Source organism: Aotus nancymaae, unplaced genomic scaffold (genome assembly GCF_030222135.1).
Source record: "Aotus nancymaae isolate 86718 unplaced genomic scaffold, 86718_ANA_hifiasm-v0.15.2.pri h1tg000016l, whole genome shotgun sequence".
In the NCBI taxonomy this organism is placed as follows: Eukaryota; Metazoa; Chordata; class Mammalia; order Primates; family Aotidae; genus Aotus; species Aotus nancymaae.
Genome location: NW_026988428.1, coordinates 69,678,911 through 69,695,155, shown reverse-complemented (window position 1 = coordinate 69,695,155; position 16,245 = coordinate 69,678,911). Strand labels below are relative to the sequence as shown.

The 16,245-nt window shown below is 44.7% G+C and overlaps 1 protein-coding gene and 1 non-coding gene across 3 annotated transcripts in view; both read left to right on the top strand.

The window, feature by feature from the left end:
• The window catches only part of TULP3 (TUB like protein 3), a 46,410-nt gene extending 36,263 nt beyond the window's left edge, over positions 1–10,147 (top strand). The window contains exons 5-12 of one of the 2 annotated variants that reach the window (XM_012452606.2): positions 842–939; positions 1,302–1,505; positions 3,703–3,815; positions 4,714–4,828; positions 6,864–6,962; positions 7,348–7,519; positions 8,555–8,668; positions 9,646–10,147. In XM_012452606.2, the coding sequence (XP_012308029.1) occupies positions 842–939; positions 1,302–1,505; positions 3,703–3,815; positions 4,714–4,828; positions 6,864–6,962; positions 7,348–7,519; positions 8,555–8,668; positions 9,646–9,656 (926 nt within the window). In that variant the 3' untranslated portion in view covers positions 9,657–10,147. Of the gene's footprint in view, positions 1–841; positions 940–1,301; positions 1,506–3,702; positions 3,816–4,713; positions 4,829–6,863; positions 6,963–7,347; positions 7,520–8,554 lie in introns of both variants that reach the window. The other variant, XM_012452605.2, reaches the window with a different exon arrangement.
• On the top strand, positions 107–169 carry LOC135275517 (U7 small nuclear RNA). The gene has a single exon (XR_010343141.1). It is a non-coding gene; the product is annotated as a U7 small nuclear RNA (small nuclear RNA).
• Positions 10,148–16,245: the final 6,098 nt, after the last annotated feature.

Here is a 16,245-nt window from a genome sequence, read left to right as displayed (position 1 = left end):
AATCTCTTGAACCAGGGAAGCGGAGGTTGCAATGAGCTGAGATCACGCCACTGCACGCCAGTCTGGGTGACAGAGTGAGACTCTGTCTCAAAAAAAAAAAAGTTACTAGTGTTACAGCTTTTTTTAGAACTTGTCTAGCAAGTTTTCCTGTTTTTACTGAAAATCTTCCCTTCCCTTCCAAATAACAAGAAATGTAAACTGTTTTTTTTTTGTTTTTTTTTTTTTTTTAAGAGTTCAGGTGTCATTCTATTGTTCAGGCTGGGGTGCAGTGGCACAAGCATAGCTCACTTTAGTCTCAAAATCCTGGGCTTGAGTAATCCACCCGCCTCATCTAGCTAGGACTACAGACACACAGGTACCATCATGCCCAGCTAATTTAAAAAAAAAAAAAGTTTTTATAGAGACAGGTCTCAAACTCATGGCCTCGAGCAATCCTTCTGCTCAGCCTCCCAAAATGCTAGGAGTACAGGCATGAGCCACTGTGCCCTGCCTAAAATTTACAACTTTAATCATTTTTAAGTGTGAGGTTCGGTGACATTAAGTGCATCCACAGTGTTGTGCAGCCGTCACTACCATCCATCTCCAGAACTTTTTCATCATCCCCAGACTTCACACTCACTCAGGATAATGCCTCATTCTCCCCTGCCCCACCCCCTGCTAACCTCTGTTCTACTTTCTGTCTCTATGAATTTGCCTCATTTATGTATTTGGACAAAATACTTGTGTTTAGGGAAAGAATAGTTAGGAATATTTTAAGTAAGAAAATTAAAATTATCTTTGTTTCAAAGACCTTTTTTTAAACCAGTGTTGGCAGTGCTGACAGTTCTTCCTTTTCTGCTAGGGATCTCTGAAAGTGTGAACTTTGATGATGAGACTGATGGAAGATCCCAGTCAGCATGTTTAGAAAGACCCAGTTCTGCATCCAGCCAGAATTCAACCGTATGTAGTTCTGAAAGTTCTTCTATTAGAGCTAATTTGACTCTGTCTCAAACATACCTTCAGTATTTAAATACCATTACTGAGTGAGGATTCCTTCAGAGGTGTAAGCTCAAACTTAGCTCATGATCTAATTTCTTCTATCTCAGGTCAGCTATTGTGAGGCTTTGTCCCATTTTCAAACTTAGCTCTTCATTTCTCTGAATATTCATATCCTTATTTCACTTTCCAGTTTTCCTTATTCTGTTAGAAGATTGAAGACATAGGGGTAAACCACTAAGTTGCTTTGTCCACTTAGTGTTTCTCAAAGAGAATCAGATTTTCAGTCCCAGCCGCCTGTTGCTCATGTGTGGCCGTCCTTTCAGGATACAGCCACTTCCGGTTCTGCTACTGCAGCCCAGCCAGCTGATAACCTCCTGGGAGACATAGATGACCTGGAGGACTTTGTGTATAGTCCTGCCCCTCAAGGTGTCACAGTAAGATGTCGGATAATCCGGGATAAAAAGGGAATGGATCGAGGCCTCTTCCCCACCTACTATATGTACTTGGAAAAAGAAGAAAATCAGAAGGTATGAGAATTGATTTTTAAGAAAACTCTTGAGAGAGAGAAGAATGTTATGGGAATAGACTGTTTTAATGGGCCTTAGGGAACTAACTCTGGTATTATGTCAAGCCAGCTGGAAGTAGATTGTATCTTTTTTTTTTTTTTTTGAGACAGAGTTTTGCTCTTGCTGCCTAGGCTGAAGTACAATGGCGTGATCTTGGCTCCCTGCAACCTCCACCTCCCAGGTTCAAGCAATTCTCCTGCCTCAGCCTCCCAAGTAGCTGGGATTACAGGCATATGCTACCTCGCCGGCTAATTTTGTATTTTTAGTAGAGATAGGGTTTCTATATGTTGGTCAGGCTGGTCTTGAACTCCCAACCTCAGGTGATCTGCCCATCTCGGCCTCTCAAAGTGTTGGGATTACAGGCGTAAGCCACGGCGCCTGGCGATCATATCTTTAAATCCCCATATTCTGTGTTCTCATTTTCTCCAAAGAGCTCATGTTCTAATAGGCAGCAAGCTCTACCTTCCCACAAATAAGAGCTTTATTCACAATGTGGGAAAATGGACATGTATTTGTTAATGTAATTGTTTTCACCTATCTCCCATGATTTAGTTTTTGGATGTTACTGTGTGTTCTTTTGGTTTTTCTTTTTATTATGGTAGAATATGACATTGTGGAAGGAGAGCAAGTTTTAGGGAATAGGAAGAATTAGAAATACAGAAGGATGTATAAGTTATATGTCCTTTTTTCTCACTCTAGAAGTTCTAATTTATTTTATAAGTTTGAGCCAATTTAATACGTGCCAATGAACAACTTTATTTTACTAATTTTGCATTAATACCAGGTCTTAACAGATGATTTTAAGAGCCTAGAAATGAGATAATGATAGTAGGTGTTAATTGTTCTTGGTCTGTTGTAAAAACCATTTATTGAGTTTTTATCAACAGACCAAGCATAAGCATATATGTTTATATATATTATCACCTGTAATCCTTGTAGCCACCTTGTTAGGTAGGATTTCTTATCTCTGCTTTAAAGATGAGGTAACTAGGGCTTAGGGAGTGACTTACCTATCCCAAATTGCACTAAGTGGTGGCAGAGCCAGATTCAAACCTGTTTGTAAAGTCTTCCTGCTTAGCCGCTGCCACTCTTCTGCTTCCCTATTATGGTCCGAGTCTAGTAGAGTTTAGGAAGGATGCATACATAGGATGGTATTCGTGCCATTGAAGTCACAGTGGTTTAAAACAATAGCAACAATGGAAAAAGAGTATTTCCTCCCCGGAGAGCCTTTCCTTTTTCCCCTTGTTGCCTTTTGCCTAATCAAAGGCTTTCCTGATGTGCTCCAGTAGATGTGGTTGACATTCCTTTGTCTATATCTCCATGGCATTAAGAAAGCTATCACAGGCCAGGCGCAGTGGTTTGCGCCTGTAATTCCAGCACTTTGGGAGGCTGAGGCGGGCGGATCTCTTGAGGACAGGAGCTCGAGAGCAGCCTGGCCAACACAAGGAGACCCCGTCTCTAGTAAAAAATGAAAAAATTATCCAGGAATCATGGCATGCACTTGTAGTCCCAGCTACTCGGGAGGCTGAGGCAGGAAAATCACTTGAACCTGGGAGGCAGAGGTGGCAGTAATCTGAGATCATGCCACTGCTCCCTAGCCTGGGTGACAGAGTGAGAGCCTGTCTCAAAAAGAAAGCCATCACAGTAAAGAATGAGAAGGTATTCAGGATCCTGTCTCTCCTAAAGTTGGAAAGACCCTTAATCATGGCATTGGATGAGCATTGATTATTTATTTATTTATTTATTTATTTATTTATTTATCTATTTATGGGATTTTGCAAGATTGCCCAGGCTGGCCTTGAACTCCTAAACTCCAGTGATCCCTCTACCTCAGCCTCCCAAGCAGCTGGGATTACAGGCTCATGCCACCTCGCCCAGCTTTGGAGATTTTTTTTAACTGGAAGTTTTAGGGATGAAGTTGTAACTAATTATATGGAAAATCAAGCTAGTGAATTTAGAAAAATTGTATGGGAAAAAACACCCTGATAGTGAATTCTGATAAGAGAGTTAGAAAAAAGGATAAAGACCCAAAGATGAACAGCTTGACAATGCTAGGGACTTGCTAAACACTGGCTGAATGAATAGGTAGGACAACCATGGCGGAGGCGGGACGAGTTCTCTCAAATTCATTTTTGACTGACACTTTTTCTTTTCCCAGATGTTTCTTCTTGCAGCTAGAAAGCGGAAAAAGAGCAAAACAGCCAACTACCTTATCTCCACTGATCCAGTTGATTTATCTCGTGAAGGAGAAAGTTATGTCGGCAAGCTTAGGTGAAAGCAGCCTTAGATCACTGTCCTATTCTTTCTGATAGTCTTATTCCTAGAGTTGCAGAACAGTCCATATCTTGGTTACAACTAGCATGTATTGATGTTGTAATCTTAAAAAAAAAAGTTGGATGCAGTGGCTCATGCCTGTAATCCCAGCACTTTGAGAGGCCAAGGTGGACGGATCACTTGAGGTCAGGAGTTGGAGACCAGCCTGACCAACATGGTGGAACCCCATTTCTACTAAAAATACAAAAATCAGTTGGGTGTAGTAGCACATGCCTATAAGTCCAGCTACCTGGTAGGCTGAGGCACGAGAATTGCTTGAACCCAGGAGGCAGAGGTTGCAGTGAGGCAAGATAGCATCGCTGCAGCCCAGCCTGGGTGACAGAGTGAGACTTTGTCTCAAAAATAAAAATAAAAAATAAGGCTGGTATGATGGCTCATGCTTGTAATCCCAGCATTTGGGGAGGCTAAAGTTGGAGGATCACTTGGGGCCAGGAGTTTGAGACCTGCCTGGGCAATATACTGAGACCTCATCTCTTCAAAAAATGTAAAAATTAGTCAGGTGTAGCAGTGCTCACCTGTAGCCCCAGCTACTCAGGAGGCTAATGTGGGTGGATGGCTTGAACATGGGAGTTTGAGGCTGTGAGTTATGATCATGCCACTGCACTCCAGCCTGGGTAACAGCAAGAACCTGTCTCGAATGAATAAATAAATATAAAGTTAAAATCTCAGTTTCTTCCTTGCTTTAATGAGATTTTTTTTTAAAAGTGATGATGAACATTTAGATAGTTGGAGAATAGGCAAATAGGCTTCCATTTTCTTCCTTCCTTCTCTTAGATTGTGTTTGTGTAAGAGAAAAAATACAGATCATCATGGTGACTTTTTCTCCTGACTCCAGATCCAACCTCATGGGGACCAAGTTTACAGTTTATGACCGTGGTATCTGCCCCATCAAGAGCCGGGGTTTGATAGGAACGGCCCACACACGGCAGGAGCTAGCTGCCATCTCCTATGTGAGTGCTGTTCTCCCAAGGCCCTCTTCCTGCCCTCCTGTTGTCCTGCTGGCACTTTCCACCTGGTATAGCTAAAGAACCTCCCCTCCCAAGCTTGTTTCTATTTCTATGATTTCTGTTGCTATACCACTTTCTCCATGTATTTGAGTTTTAGTTATTTGAATTGCCAAGTTGAATTATTTTTTACTCTCAGAATATTTCTTCCCTTATTTCCTCTTCTCTTTTCCTGCTGCCACTTAATGCAGACCTTTCCTTCTTATCCAGTGACCAAAGGTTACAATAATTTAAAGTTCCTATTTTTTTGCTTTGAATCTTGTCCTATCTAGTTTATTCTTTTTTCTCTTTTTAATCTTTTTTTTCCTCTTTTTGCATTTATAGTTCACTTGTTTTTAAATTTTATTGTTATTATTTGTTTTATTGTACTTTTTTATTTCACACCCAGGAAAGACCTGAGAACTATCTAGCTCATTCTCTACTGCTACCAAATGAATCTTCCTAAAACAAGGCTCCAGATGAGCCTCCTGTTCTGCTTCACATCTTTTAGTGAGTACCCATTGTCTCAGAGCTAACATGGTAGCCTTCGCTTTCAGACTCCTAGCGGCACTCCCTCCCCTTCCCATCATACTAGCCAAGCAGTCCTCCTGTCATTCCTTTGTCCAACCACTCATCTTTCCTCCCTGGAGAGCCTTCCCTTTTCCCCTTTCTTGCCTTTTGCCTTATCAAAGTCTTTTCTGATGTACTCCACTAGATGTGGTTGACATTCCTTTGTCTGTGTCATTGTGGCATTTGTAACCCACATGTGCTTTTATTACTTGTTGAAAATGAACCATCTCCACCAGTTTGTAAACTCTTGTGAGCTTTTACTCACTGCTATATCCACACTGGCACATGGCCTGGCACACAGTACGTATTCAAAGAGTTGTTGAGTAAGAGAAAGTAAGAAGGAACTGACCCATCTCAGCTGGATTTTTTTATTCAAGTCTCAACTTTCTTAAATTGAAAATAATCACATCATTTGACTCTTAGGAGATTTTATCTACATGCCTGAGAACCATTTGACTTCACACTTTGATGTAAAGTACCTTTCCTCTATAGCTGTCATATATAATCTGCTTGGCTTTGCTGGGCGCAGTGGCTCCCACCTATAATCCCAGCACTTTGGGAGGTCAAGGCAGGCAGATTGCTTGAGCCCAGTAGAGACCAGCCTAGGGAACATGGTGAAACCCCATCTCTACTAAAAATAGAAAAATTAGCCAGACATCGTGGCGGGCGCCTGGAGTCCCAGCTACTAGGGGCGCTGAGGCAAGAGGATCACCTGAGTCTTGGGATGGTCAAGGCTGCAGTGAGCCGTGATTGCGCTGTGCATTCTAGCTTGGGCAACAGCATGAGGTCTTGTTTAAAAAATAATAATCTGCTTGGCGGCCTGGCTCGGGGTTCATGCCTGTAATCTCAGCACTTTGGGAGGCCAGGGCAGGCAAATCACCTGAAGTCAGGCGTTTGAGACCAGCCTGGCCAACATGGCAAAACCCCATCTCTACTAAAAATACAAAAAAATTAGCCGGGCATGGTGGCTGTTTTTGATTCTCTGTTTACAGCAAAGTAATAAAATTATTTTTGGTACACTTGACTTGTTTGTTTTGAGACAAAGTCTCACTCTTGTCACCCAGGTTGGAATGCAATGGCATGATCTCAGCTCACTGCAGCCTCTGCTTCCTGGGTTCAAGTAATTCTCCTGCCTCAGCCTCCTGAGTAGCTGGGACTACAGGTGCCTGCCCCTGTGTCTGCTAATTTTTGTATTTTTAGTATAGACAGGGTTTTGCCATGTTGGATAGGCTGGTCTCGAACTCCTTACCTCAGGTGATCCACCCACTTTAGCCTCCCAAAGTTTTGGATTACAGGTGTGAGCCATTACACCTGGCCGGTATACCTGATATTGTTAGCATCTTACGTTCTGAAGAAAGTCTCATGTTATAAAAGAATGTGGTCTCTATTTTTTTCCTGTTTCCAAGTTCTGCCTTATTTTCCTGTCTTCCAGGAAACAAACGTGCTTGGATTTAAAGGTCCTAGGAAAATGTCTGTGATCATTCCTGGAATGACACTGAATCATAAGCAGATCCCATATCAGCCACGAAATGTGAGTAAGAACATACTTAAATCAGCAAAGGACTCTAAAAGACAGTAATACAATACAGAGAGATTAATACAAAAAAAAATTGAGCTTCCACAGCCCCACACTGGAGCATGGCTCCATACACTTCTTTAGGAGACCTGCCAAAACCTCAGGATAAGTGCAGTTGCAGAGTTGTTGCTTCGAAACTATTTTGTCTACAAAGAGAAATGCTGGATAATATAGAATAATAAAAAAAACCTGTCTTCATTTTTGGCTTTCATTCTTTGCTTCTGGTTTACTCTTTCTGAAATGGAGAAAGTATTCTCTTGCTCTACCTTCTACCTCAGAGTTGAGAATGAATGAGTTCTTAGAGTTCCCAGTACAAAATAATGATTTTCCCTTTGAACAGAACCATGACAGTTTGCTATCAAGGTGGCAGAACAAAGCTATGGAAAATCTGATTGAACTGCACAACAAGGCCCCCGTCTGGAACAGTGACACTCAGTCCTATGTCCTCAACTTTCGTGGCCGGGTCACTCAGGCATCTGTGAAGAACTTCCAGATAGTCCACAAAAATGACCGTAAGCATCCAGGAAGGGTTGGGCAGGAAGCGGAGGATAGACCCTCTTACAGGATGGGGAAATGTACATTCCCTGTATGTGACAGGAAGTGATAGGAGATAATCATGGAGGAGAGACAGGATTCTTTGGAAAGACGAAACTACAGTTGTAGAGAAAACTTGTAAGTCACTATGTTGAGGAGGGGAGAGGAGTATGAGAGATATGCTACAGCAAATCAGAAAAGTCAGTTGGGCACCATGGCTCATGGCTGTAATCCCAGCACTTTGGGAGGCCAAGGTGGGCAGATTCTTGAGCCCAGGAGTTCGAGACCAGCCTGGGCAATGTGGTGTGAAACCCCTGTCTCTACAAAAATATTAAAAAATTAGCTGGGCATGGTGGCAGGCACCTGTAGTCTCAGCTACTATGGGAGCATTGTTTGCGCCAGGAGGTCAAGGCTGCAGTGAGCCGAGATTACATCACTGCACTCTAGCCTGGATGACAGAGCAAGACCCTGTCTCAGGAAAAAAAAAAAAAATCAGAGAAGTCATAGAGTAGGTTGTTTGGGAAACAAAGGTAAATGACCCCAATAAAGGTTCCTGGCAGCTCTAGCCTACAGAGCTTGTGCCGTTCCCAGCAAGCTGCTCTCTATTCTAAAGAAACCTGGTGATTAACTGGCCTATTTGGATTCTTTCTGTTTCATAAATAGGTTTTCGTTACACGAGTAATCCCAGCACTTTAGGAGGTCGAGGCTGGAGAATCACTTGAGCCTAGGTGTTTAAGACCAGCTTGAGCAACACAGTGAAACCCTATCTTTATGAAAAATAAAAAATTAGTCAGGCATGGTGGTGCTTGCCTATAGTCCCAGCTACTCAGGAGGCTGAGGTGGGAGGATCACTTGAGCCCGGGACAGGAGGTCAAGGCTGCAGTGAGCCGTGGTCATGCCACTGCACTCCAGCCTGGGCAACAGAGCAAAACCCTAAGAAAAGGAAGAAAAAAAAGTTTTCCCCTAGTGCAACCACACTATTTTCTAACATCCTGATTTCTTTCTGTTTCTAGCTGACTATATAGTTATGCAGTTCGGACGTGTGGCAGATGATGTATTCACACTGGACTACAACTACCCACTTTGCGCAGTACAGGCCTTTGCCATCGGGCTTTCTAGCTTTGACAGTAAGCTGGCATGTGAATGAGAGAACAATCAAGCTGGGAGCTGGGCTTTCTCCCCACAGGGCTTTCAGGAGCAGAAGTGGCCTCCCCTTCCCTTCCCTTGCCCCAGGACATGAAGAGCAATAATAGTTTGCCCCTTTTGGAATGATCCCTGAATATACAAAACACACACACGCTCTCTGACTCCTTTTCCGGGTTTCATAGACGTGGTGAGGGATCACAGCTTAGCATGGGTGAGAGATGATTTAAAGCACAGGGAGGTTCTTGTCACATTGGGGTCTCCTGAAGTGAGAGTGGGATTTCCTGTGCTTGGAAACTCGCCATAGAATCAGGGACTGACATCGCAGTTCCTCTCCTCTCTTCATTCCCTCACAGCCGATTGGCCAGCACCAATCTTAGTCACAGTGGTTGTGATCACATTTGTGATCAATTATGTGATAATTTTATAGAATTGTCTTCATTTCATTTAAGGCTGAAAGCATAAACTCTAGAGGTGACTTAGTCAAGACTGACAGTAATTTGATAATTGCCTTCATTTTCAACCCAGGAGTGCCTCCCGAAGCTGTATCACTTTGGATCCATTAGTGTGTAGGTACACACCCACCTGTAGACATCCTGTGCAAACACTTTGTCATTGTCATTATCAAGAGAGATGGCAGTATTGACCATTAGTTTTTTTTAAAAAAAAAGGTGGCAAGAGAGGCTTCGGGGAGGCTCAGCCAGCAGACATGAGCGCTGTTGGCTCACGTGGCAGAGCTTTGGACTTTCTCCTTGGCTCCCGCAAGCCAGGCTCATAGGCACAGAAGGTGTTTTGCTGTTTTTTGGATTATTATACCCCTGCACGTATTACGTGACTCTTATACCAGTTCACCCTTCCCAGAATGTATCTGAATCTCGAGAATGCAGAAGCTCTGTGAGCTTCGCCATTAACACCATTCAGCTGCATCCCTTGTGCACAGAACTGTTTGCCATTGTTCTAGGACACCCCTAGCAGCTGCTTCGTCAGACTTCCCTTCTGTGGACTGACCTCTCACCCCTGCCTGTTGTTCCTGCACCACATCAGATAAGCGTGTGAAGGAGCCAACTGGGAGCTGCAAGACCCTTGGCTCGTCCCCGCCAAGTCCCACCTGGTGGGTGAAGATGAGACTGTTTACATCTCAGGCCTGTTTCCCACCAAGTGCCTCCCTCACAGTCGTGCCCAGTAGCCTCACCTCGTCACCACCACCACCCCCCCCTGCCCCATCCTGAGGCACTGCCTGGCAGGCCACCCTGGTTCACCACAGAAGCTATCCCTACACAACAGCGTCTGGGAAAGGACTTAGGGTGGGCCAGCCGGACCTCATCTTGCTTCCTCCTCCTCCCTCTGGTTTCAAGAGATACATAAACTAACACATAATTTGTGTGTGCAGGTGATTGGTTTTACATAAGTCCTATTTATACCTTTTATATGTTATAGAAATAAAAGTTAATTTATATCCCTCAGGGAGTCCCTATTGTCATGTTCTGTAATCACAATTACTGTTTTGGGCTAGGTGCAGTGGCTCATGCCTGTAATTCCAGCACTTTGGAGGCCGAGGCAGGCGGATCACCTGAGGCCAGGAGACCAGCCTGGCCAACATGGCAAAACCCAGACTAAGAATACAAAAATCAGCCGTGTGTGGTGGCTCACACCTATAGCTCCAGGTACACAGGAGGCTGAGGCAGGAGAATTGCCAAAAAATAAAATGTTTTGGTAACACAGTGAGCACATCAGTTCTTTGAAGCCAGGTGACAACTAATACAAACTTTTGTCCTGGTGTAGAGCAGAAATCTGCAGACTGAGGCTTTGTTCCAAAAGCTACCTAGACACATTATACACATGACAGCCAGGGGCTTCTGGACACAGGATGGGACTGAGAGCTGAGCTTAGCAGGGGCCACAGAGGGTAGAGTTTATATTCTTTGGATGCCTGCCCAGGTCAGCCTCCCAGATTTGTTCTTGTCGGCATTCCTTACTGGTTCAGCAGCAAGACAAATGAACTATCTAATAGTGAAATAGATCCCATCGCTTTCCTCTATTAAACTTTTTTTTTTCTTTTTTGAGATGGAGTCTTGCTCTGTCACCCAGGCTAGAGTGCAGTGCCGTCATCTCGGTTGACTGCAACCTCCACCTCCTGGGTTCGAGTGATTCTCCTGCCTCAGCCTCCCAAGTAGCTGGGACTACAGACATGTTCTACCACACCCAGCTAATTTTTGTATTTTACATAGAGAAAGGGTTTCACCATGTTGGCCAGGCTCCTGGTGTTGCCTCAGCTTCCAAAACTGTTGGGATTACAGGCGTGATCCACTGAGCCTGGCCTATTTATTTATTTAGAAGTAGTCTGGCTCTGTCTCCAGGCTGGAGTGGAGTGGGGCAATCTTGGTTCACTGCAACCTCCACCTCCTGGGTTTAAGCGATTCCCTGCCTCAGCCTCCTGAGTGGCTGGGACTACAGGCGCATGCCACCACACCCAGCTAATTTTTGTATTTTTAATAGAGACAGGGTTTCACCATGTTGGCCAGGATGGTCTCAATCTCCTGACCTTGTGATCAGCCCACCTCGGCCTCCCAAAGTGCTGGGATTACAGGCGTGAGCCACGGTGCCCAGCCCGTTTTCTTTCTTTCTTTCTTTTTTGAGACAGGGTCTCACTCCCATTGCCGAGGCTGGGGTGCAATAGTATGATCTTGGCTCACCACAGCCTCAACTTCCTGAGCTCAAGTGTGCCACCATGCCCGGCTAATTTTTTTTTTTTTTTTTTTTTTAAGTAGAAACAGACAGGGTTTTACTTTGTTTTCCAGGCCTGAACTCCTGGACTGAAGTGATCCTCCCACCTCAGCTTTACAAAGTACTAGAACTAGAGGCATGAGCCACCGTGCCTGGCCTTCACATTTTTAAGCTGCCTTATATTCAGAAGTTGAAAAAAGATGCCAGGTATGGTGGCTCATGCCTAGCACTTTGGGAGGCCAAGGTGGGAGGATCATTTGAGGTTAGAAGTTCCAGACCAGTCTGGCCAACATGATAAACCCTGTCTCTACTAGAAATACAAAAATTAGTCGAGTGTGGTGGTAGGTGCCTATAATCTCAGTTACTTGGGAGGCTGAGGCAGGAGAATCACTTGAACTGGGAAGTTGCAGTGAGCCAAGATTGTGCCACTGCACTCCAGCCTGAGTGACAGAGTGCGACTCTGTCTCAAAAAAGAAAAGTGTGTGTGTGTGTGTGTGTGTGTGTGTGTGTATTCACAAAGCTTTTCTAGGCTTTCTGGCTTTTATCTGTGTCACAGTGATAAATACATGGAAAGAAGCAGGAAGATCCTAAAAATCAGGACAAGAGCTGGTGTCGGAGTTTAATTCTTATAGCTTGATTTTTCCTTTTAATTCGTTTAGTCTTCCCATGCACAACATGAATTGTTTCCTTTTTCATATTATTCTCTTTGGCTAAGGTGCATGGCTAGCCAGTTTTTCTGATTTTTGAGACAGGGTCTGGCTGTTTCCCAGGCTGGCGTGCGGTAGTGTGATCTCAGCTCACTGCAACCTCTGCCTCCTGGGCTCAAACCATCCTCCCAACTCAGTCTCCTGAGTAGCTGAGACTAGAGGTGTGTGCCACCATCCCTAACTAATTTTTTTCATTTTTGGTAGAGACAGGGTTTCACCATGTTCTCCAGGTTGGTCTTGAACTTGTGGGCTCAAGTGATCCTCTCCCCTTGGCCTTCCAGAGTGTTGGGATTACCGACATAAGCCATGGTGCCTGGCCCAAATAGATTCTTTATGTCATAGTTTTGTACACTAGTGATCAGGGACATACTGGTGGTCATTGACATGAAAGATTTCAGCAAGTGTCATTTACAAGTCTAAAAATAGGCCTGCAAAAGGCTGTTCTTGATCAGTTTAATAGATCATAGAAGAAGTGAACTAGCATCAGTTCACTTCCTGAGACCAGCATTGTAAGTGCAGAAATAATGGTTCGACTAAGGCAAAATCCCTGAGTTCTGACCCTATTTCTGCCAACGATTTGCCACATGCCTCCTTTAAGATTGAGAGGCTTTGACCTACGTGTCCTTTTACATTCTTGAATTACATGGTTCTCCCCACTCATGGTGACAGCACTCTGCCATTCCCCTGTTTTGAGCTGAGCTCACTGGTTAACCCTGGACAGCTTCATGCTGCTCATGGCTAAGGACTGCTAGCAGGAGAGGTGACACAGAACTCAGGGAAAGCATAGATTGCCTCAGTGAAGGCACCATGGAGAAGAGATTGGAATTGTAGAAGGAAAAGGATTGTGTACTCAGGAATGTCCTCTATTCTACCAAGTACGACTTATCAGTCAAGTTGACATTTGTCAATTTGGTTATAGTAACTGAGCAATTCTCTCAAGACAGCTTGCTCCTAGAGAAAACTCCAGCATGTTGGAAGCTGCCTTTTTCCTCAGCCTCTAGCTCCTGCCAGGGAATTGTCTGCATGTTTAACACCTACCTCTCTTCAGTCCACAGCCCCCTTAGCCTGGCCCAAGCAGGCCCCAGCCAGGGGCATGCCAAGGACTTGCCAGTTTATGTGCCACCTCCTGAGGCACGTTTCCTGACCACTGGCATATTGGATCCTTTTGCCTCCTTTCCTGCTTATATCTCCTCGTTATCATGTCAATGGATATGCTTTAAAAATCTCACAGTCACCAAGGTGCGGTGGCTCACGCCTGTGATCCTAGTACTTTGGGAAGCTGAGGCAGGTGGATCAAGATGTCAAGAGATGGAGACCAGCCTGGCCACCATGGCAAAACCCCATCTCTACTAAAAATACTAAATTAGCCGGGTGTAGTGGCACATGCCTGCAATCCCAGCTACTCGGCAGGCTGAGGCAGGAGAATCACTTGAACCCGGGAGGCGGAGGTTGCTGTGAGCCGAGATCGCGCCATTGCGCTCCAGCCTGGGCAACAAGAGTGAAACTCAGTCTCAAAAAAAAAAAAAAAAAAAAAAAAAGTCTCACAGTCTTTTTATCAACCCAGAGACTCCCCTCATCCATTAAAAGCTGGGGCTGCCACAAATGAAGGTGTGCTGTGGGAACTGTAGGTGGTTTTATGGCGCCACCTACTGTCCAGGAATGTATGTTGCAAGTGCGTTAAAATGGGCAGACTCCGCACAGGTGAGGAAGTCGCCAGGGCTGAGTGAAAGCAGCAGACCCCATTACCATGCATTTACCAAGCACCTCGTGTTACATCATGGCTCTCTTCTGAAAGCCTGAGAACACTAACATTTCTGGAGTTTAGAAACTAGTTAAGGCATTCCAGGTAAAATGCCCAGGATCTGGCTGGCACAGAATAAACACTAAGTATAGAATAGTGGCAAATATCTATATTATGTTTTTTTTTTTTTTTTTTTTGAGACAGGGTCTCACTCTGTCACCCAGGCTAGAGTGCAGTGGCATGATCTCAGCTCACTGAAGCTTTGACCTTCTTGGGTTCAAGTGACCCTCCTATTTCAGCCTCCTGAGCAGCCGGGATACAGGCGTGAGCCACCATGCCCAGCTAATTTTTTATTTTTATTTTTGGTATTCTGTAGAGATGGGGTTTCATCATGTTGCCCAGGCTGGTCTTGAACTCCTGGGCTCAAGTGATCCTCTCATCTCAACCTCCCAAAGTGCTGGGATTACAGGTGTGACCCATTGTGCCCAGCCATCATTTTTATTAATGTTCTTTCAAAATGGAACAATGGGTTGGGCACGGTGGCTCACACCTGTAATCTCAGCACTTTGGAAGGCTAAGATGGGAGGACTGCTTGAGCCCATGAGTTCCAGACCAGTCTGAGCAACATGGGGAGACCCCATCTTCCTTTTTTTTTTTTTTTTTTGAGACAGTCTTGCTCTTGTTGCCTAGGCTGGAGTGCAGTGGCAGGATCTCGGCTCATCGCAACCTCCGCCTCCCAGGTTTAAGCGATTATTCTGCCTCAGCCTCCCAAGTAGCTGGGATTACAGGTGCCCGCCACCATGCCCAGCTAATTTTTTGTATTTTTAGCAGAGACAAGGTTTCACTGTGTTGGTCAGGCTGGTCTTGAACTCCTGACCTCAGATGATCCACCTGCCTCAACCTCTCAAAGTGCTGGGATTATAGGCATGAGCCACTGTGTCCCGCCAGGGAGACCCCATATTTACAAAAATAAATTAGCCAAGCATTGTGGCACAAACGTGTAGTCCCAGCTACCCGGGAGGCTGAGGTGGGAGGATGGCTTCAGCCGAGGAGGCTGCAGTGAGCCAAGATCGCACTGCTGCACTCCAGCCTGGGCAACAGAGTGAAACCCTGTCTCTAAGAAAAAATTTAATGGAACAATGATCTTCTTAGCCATGCACTTATACAGAATGGCTTATAAGTGTTTATAAAGCAAATTTAGATGGTTTTCCAGAGACAAGAGAAGACAGAAGCACAGCATGATTTAACTGGGTTACTCCACATGCCAGTGCTAGCCCCAGCCCTGATCCTACCTCTCTTTCCTCACTTTGTACCCATCTCTCTGTTTTTACTTGAAGTAACAGCCTATACAAATATTAGCCCTGATGTTGATGGAAATTTTTGAAATATTTCATATATGAAATGGGCCTCCAAGATTCTTCCTGGATGTTCCTTGTCTTTTGGCCCATCAGGCCTGAGCTCCTTCGACACTGCACCCCAACACGGCTTTGGCCATGACCTAAGCCACATGGGTGTAAAGTGGGAGTGTAGGTGGAGGCAGGCTTTTTCCTGGTCTATCACCAGCTTTTACTATATCTCTTTGGTTTAATATCAGGGCTCTCAAGCCACAGGGTTTAACATCGAATTAAGCACTTTCTACCTAGATTCTTCCCCTTGTCATGAATCTCAAGTGTTTCAAGAATAATTATCCAGCAGTTCTTTCTTCTGTAGTTTGGGAGTAGGAAGATTAGGAGGGAAGAATGGTTTGAGGAGAAGGGAGGGTGACTGGCAGAAGAGGGCTAGGAATTAGAGCAACGTTTTTAAAGTGTGTGTCTATGCCGGATGTGGTGGTGCATGCCTGTAATCCCAGCTACTTGGAAGGCTGAGGCACAAGAATCACTTGAACCCGGGAGGCTGAGATTGTAGTGAGCCAAGATTGCACCACTGCACTCCAGCCGGGGTGACAGAGTGAGACTGTGTCTCAAAAATAAAAATAAAAAGGCGGTTCTAACTACTGATGCACACTTAGGAGAAACTATATCAGCTAAGGTAGAACGTGACCTTAAAAAAGGTTTCCTGATTTTCCCTTTGGTCAGTTGTATGTTGTTCTATATCAGATATTTAGAGAGCTACAGACAGATAGATAAATTTAATCTTCGGGCCAGGTGTGGTGGCACACACCAGTAGTACTCCTAGCCACTTGGGAGGCTGAGGTAGGAGGATTGCTTATGTGCACTAGGATTGTACCACTGCACTCTCGTCTAGGGACAGAGCAAGACCCTCTCTCAAACAAACAAAAAAAAACAACAAAAAAAAACCAGGCCAGGCATGGTGGCTCATGCCTGTAATTCCAGCACTTTGGGAGGTCGAGGCGGGCAGATTATGACGTCAAGAGATCGAGACCATCCTGG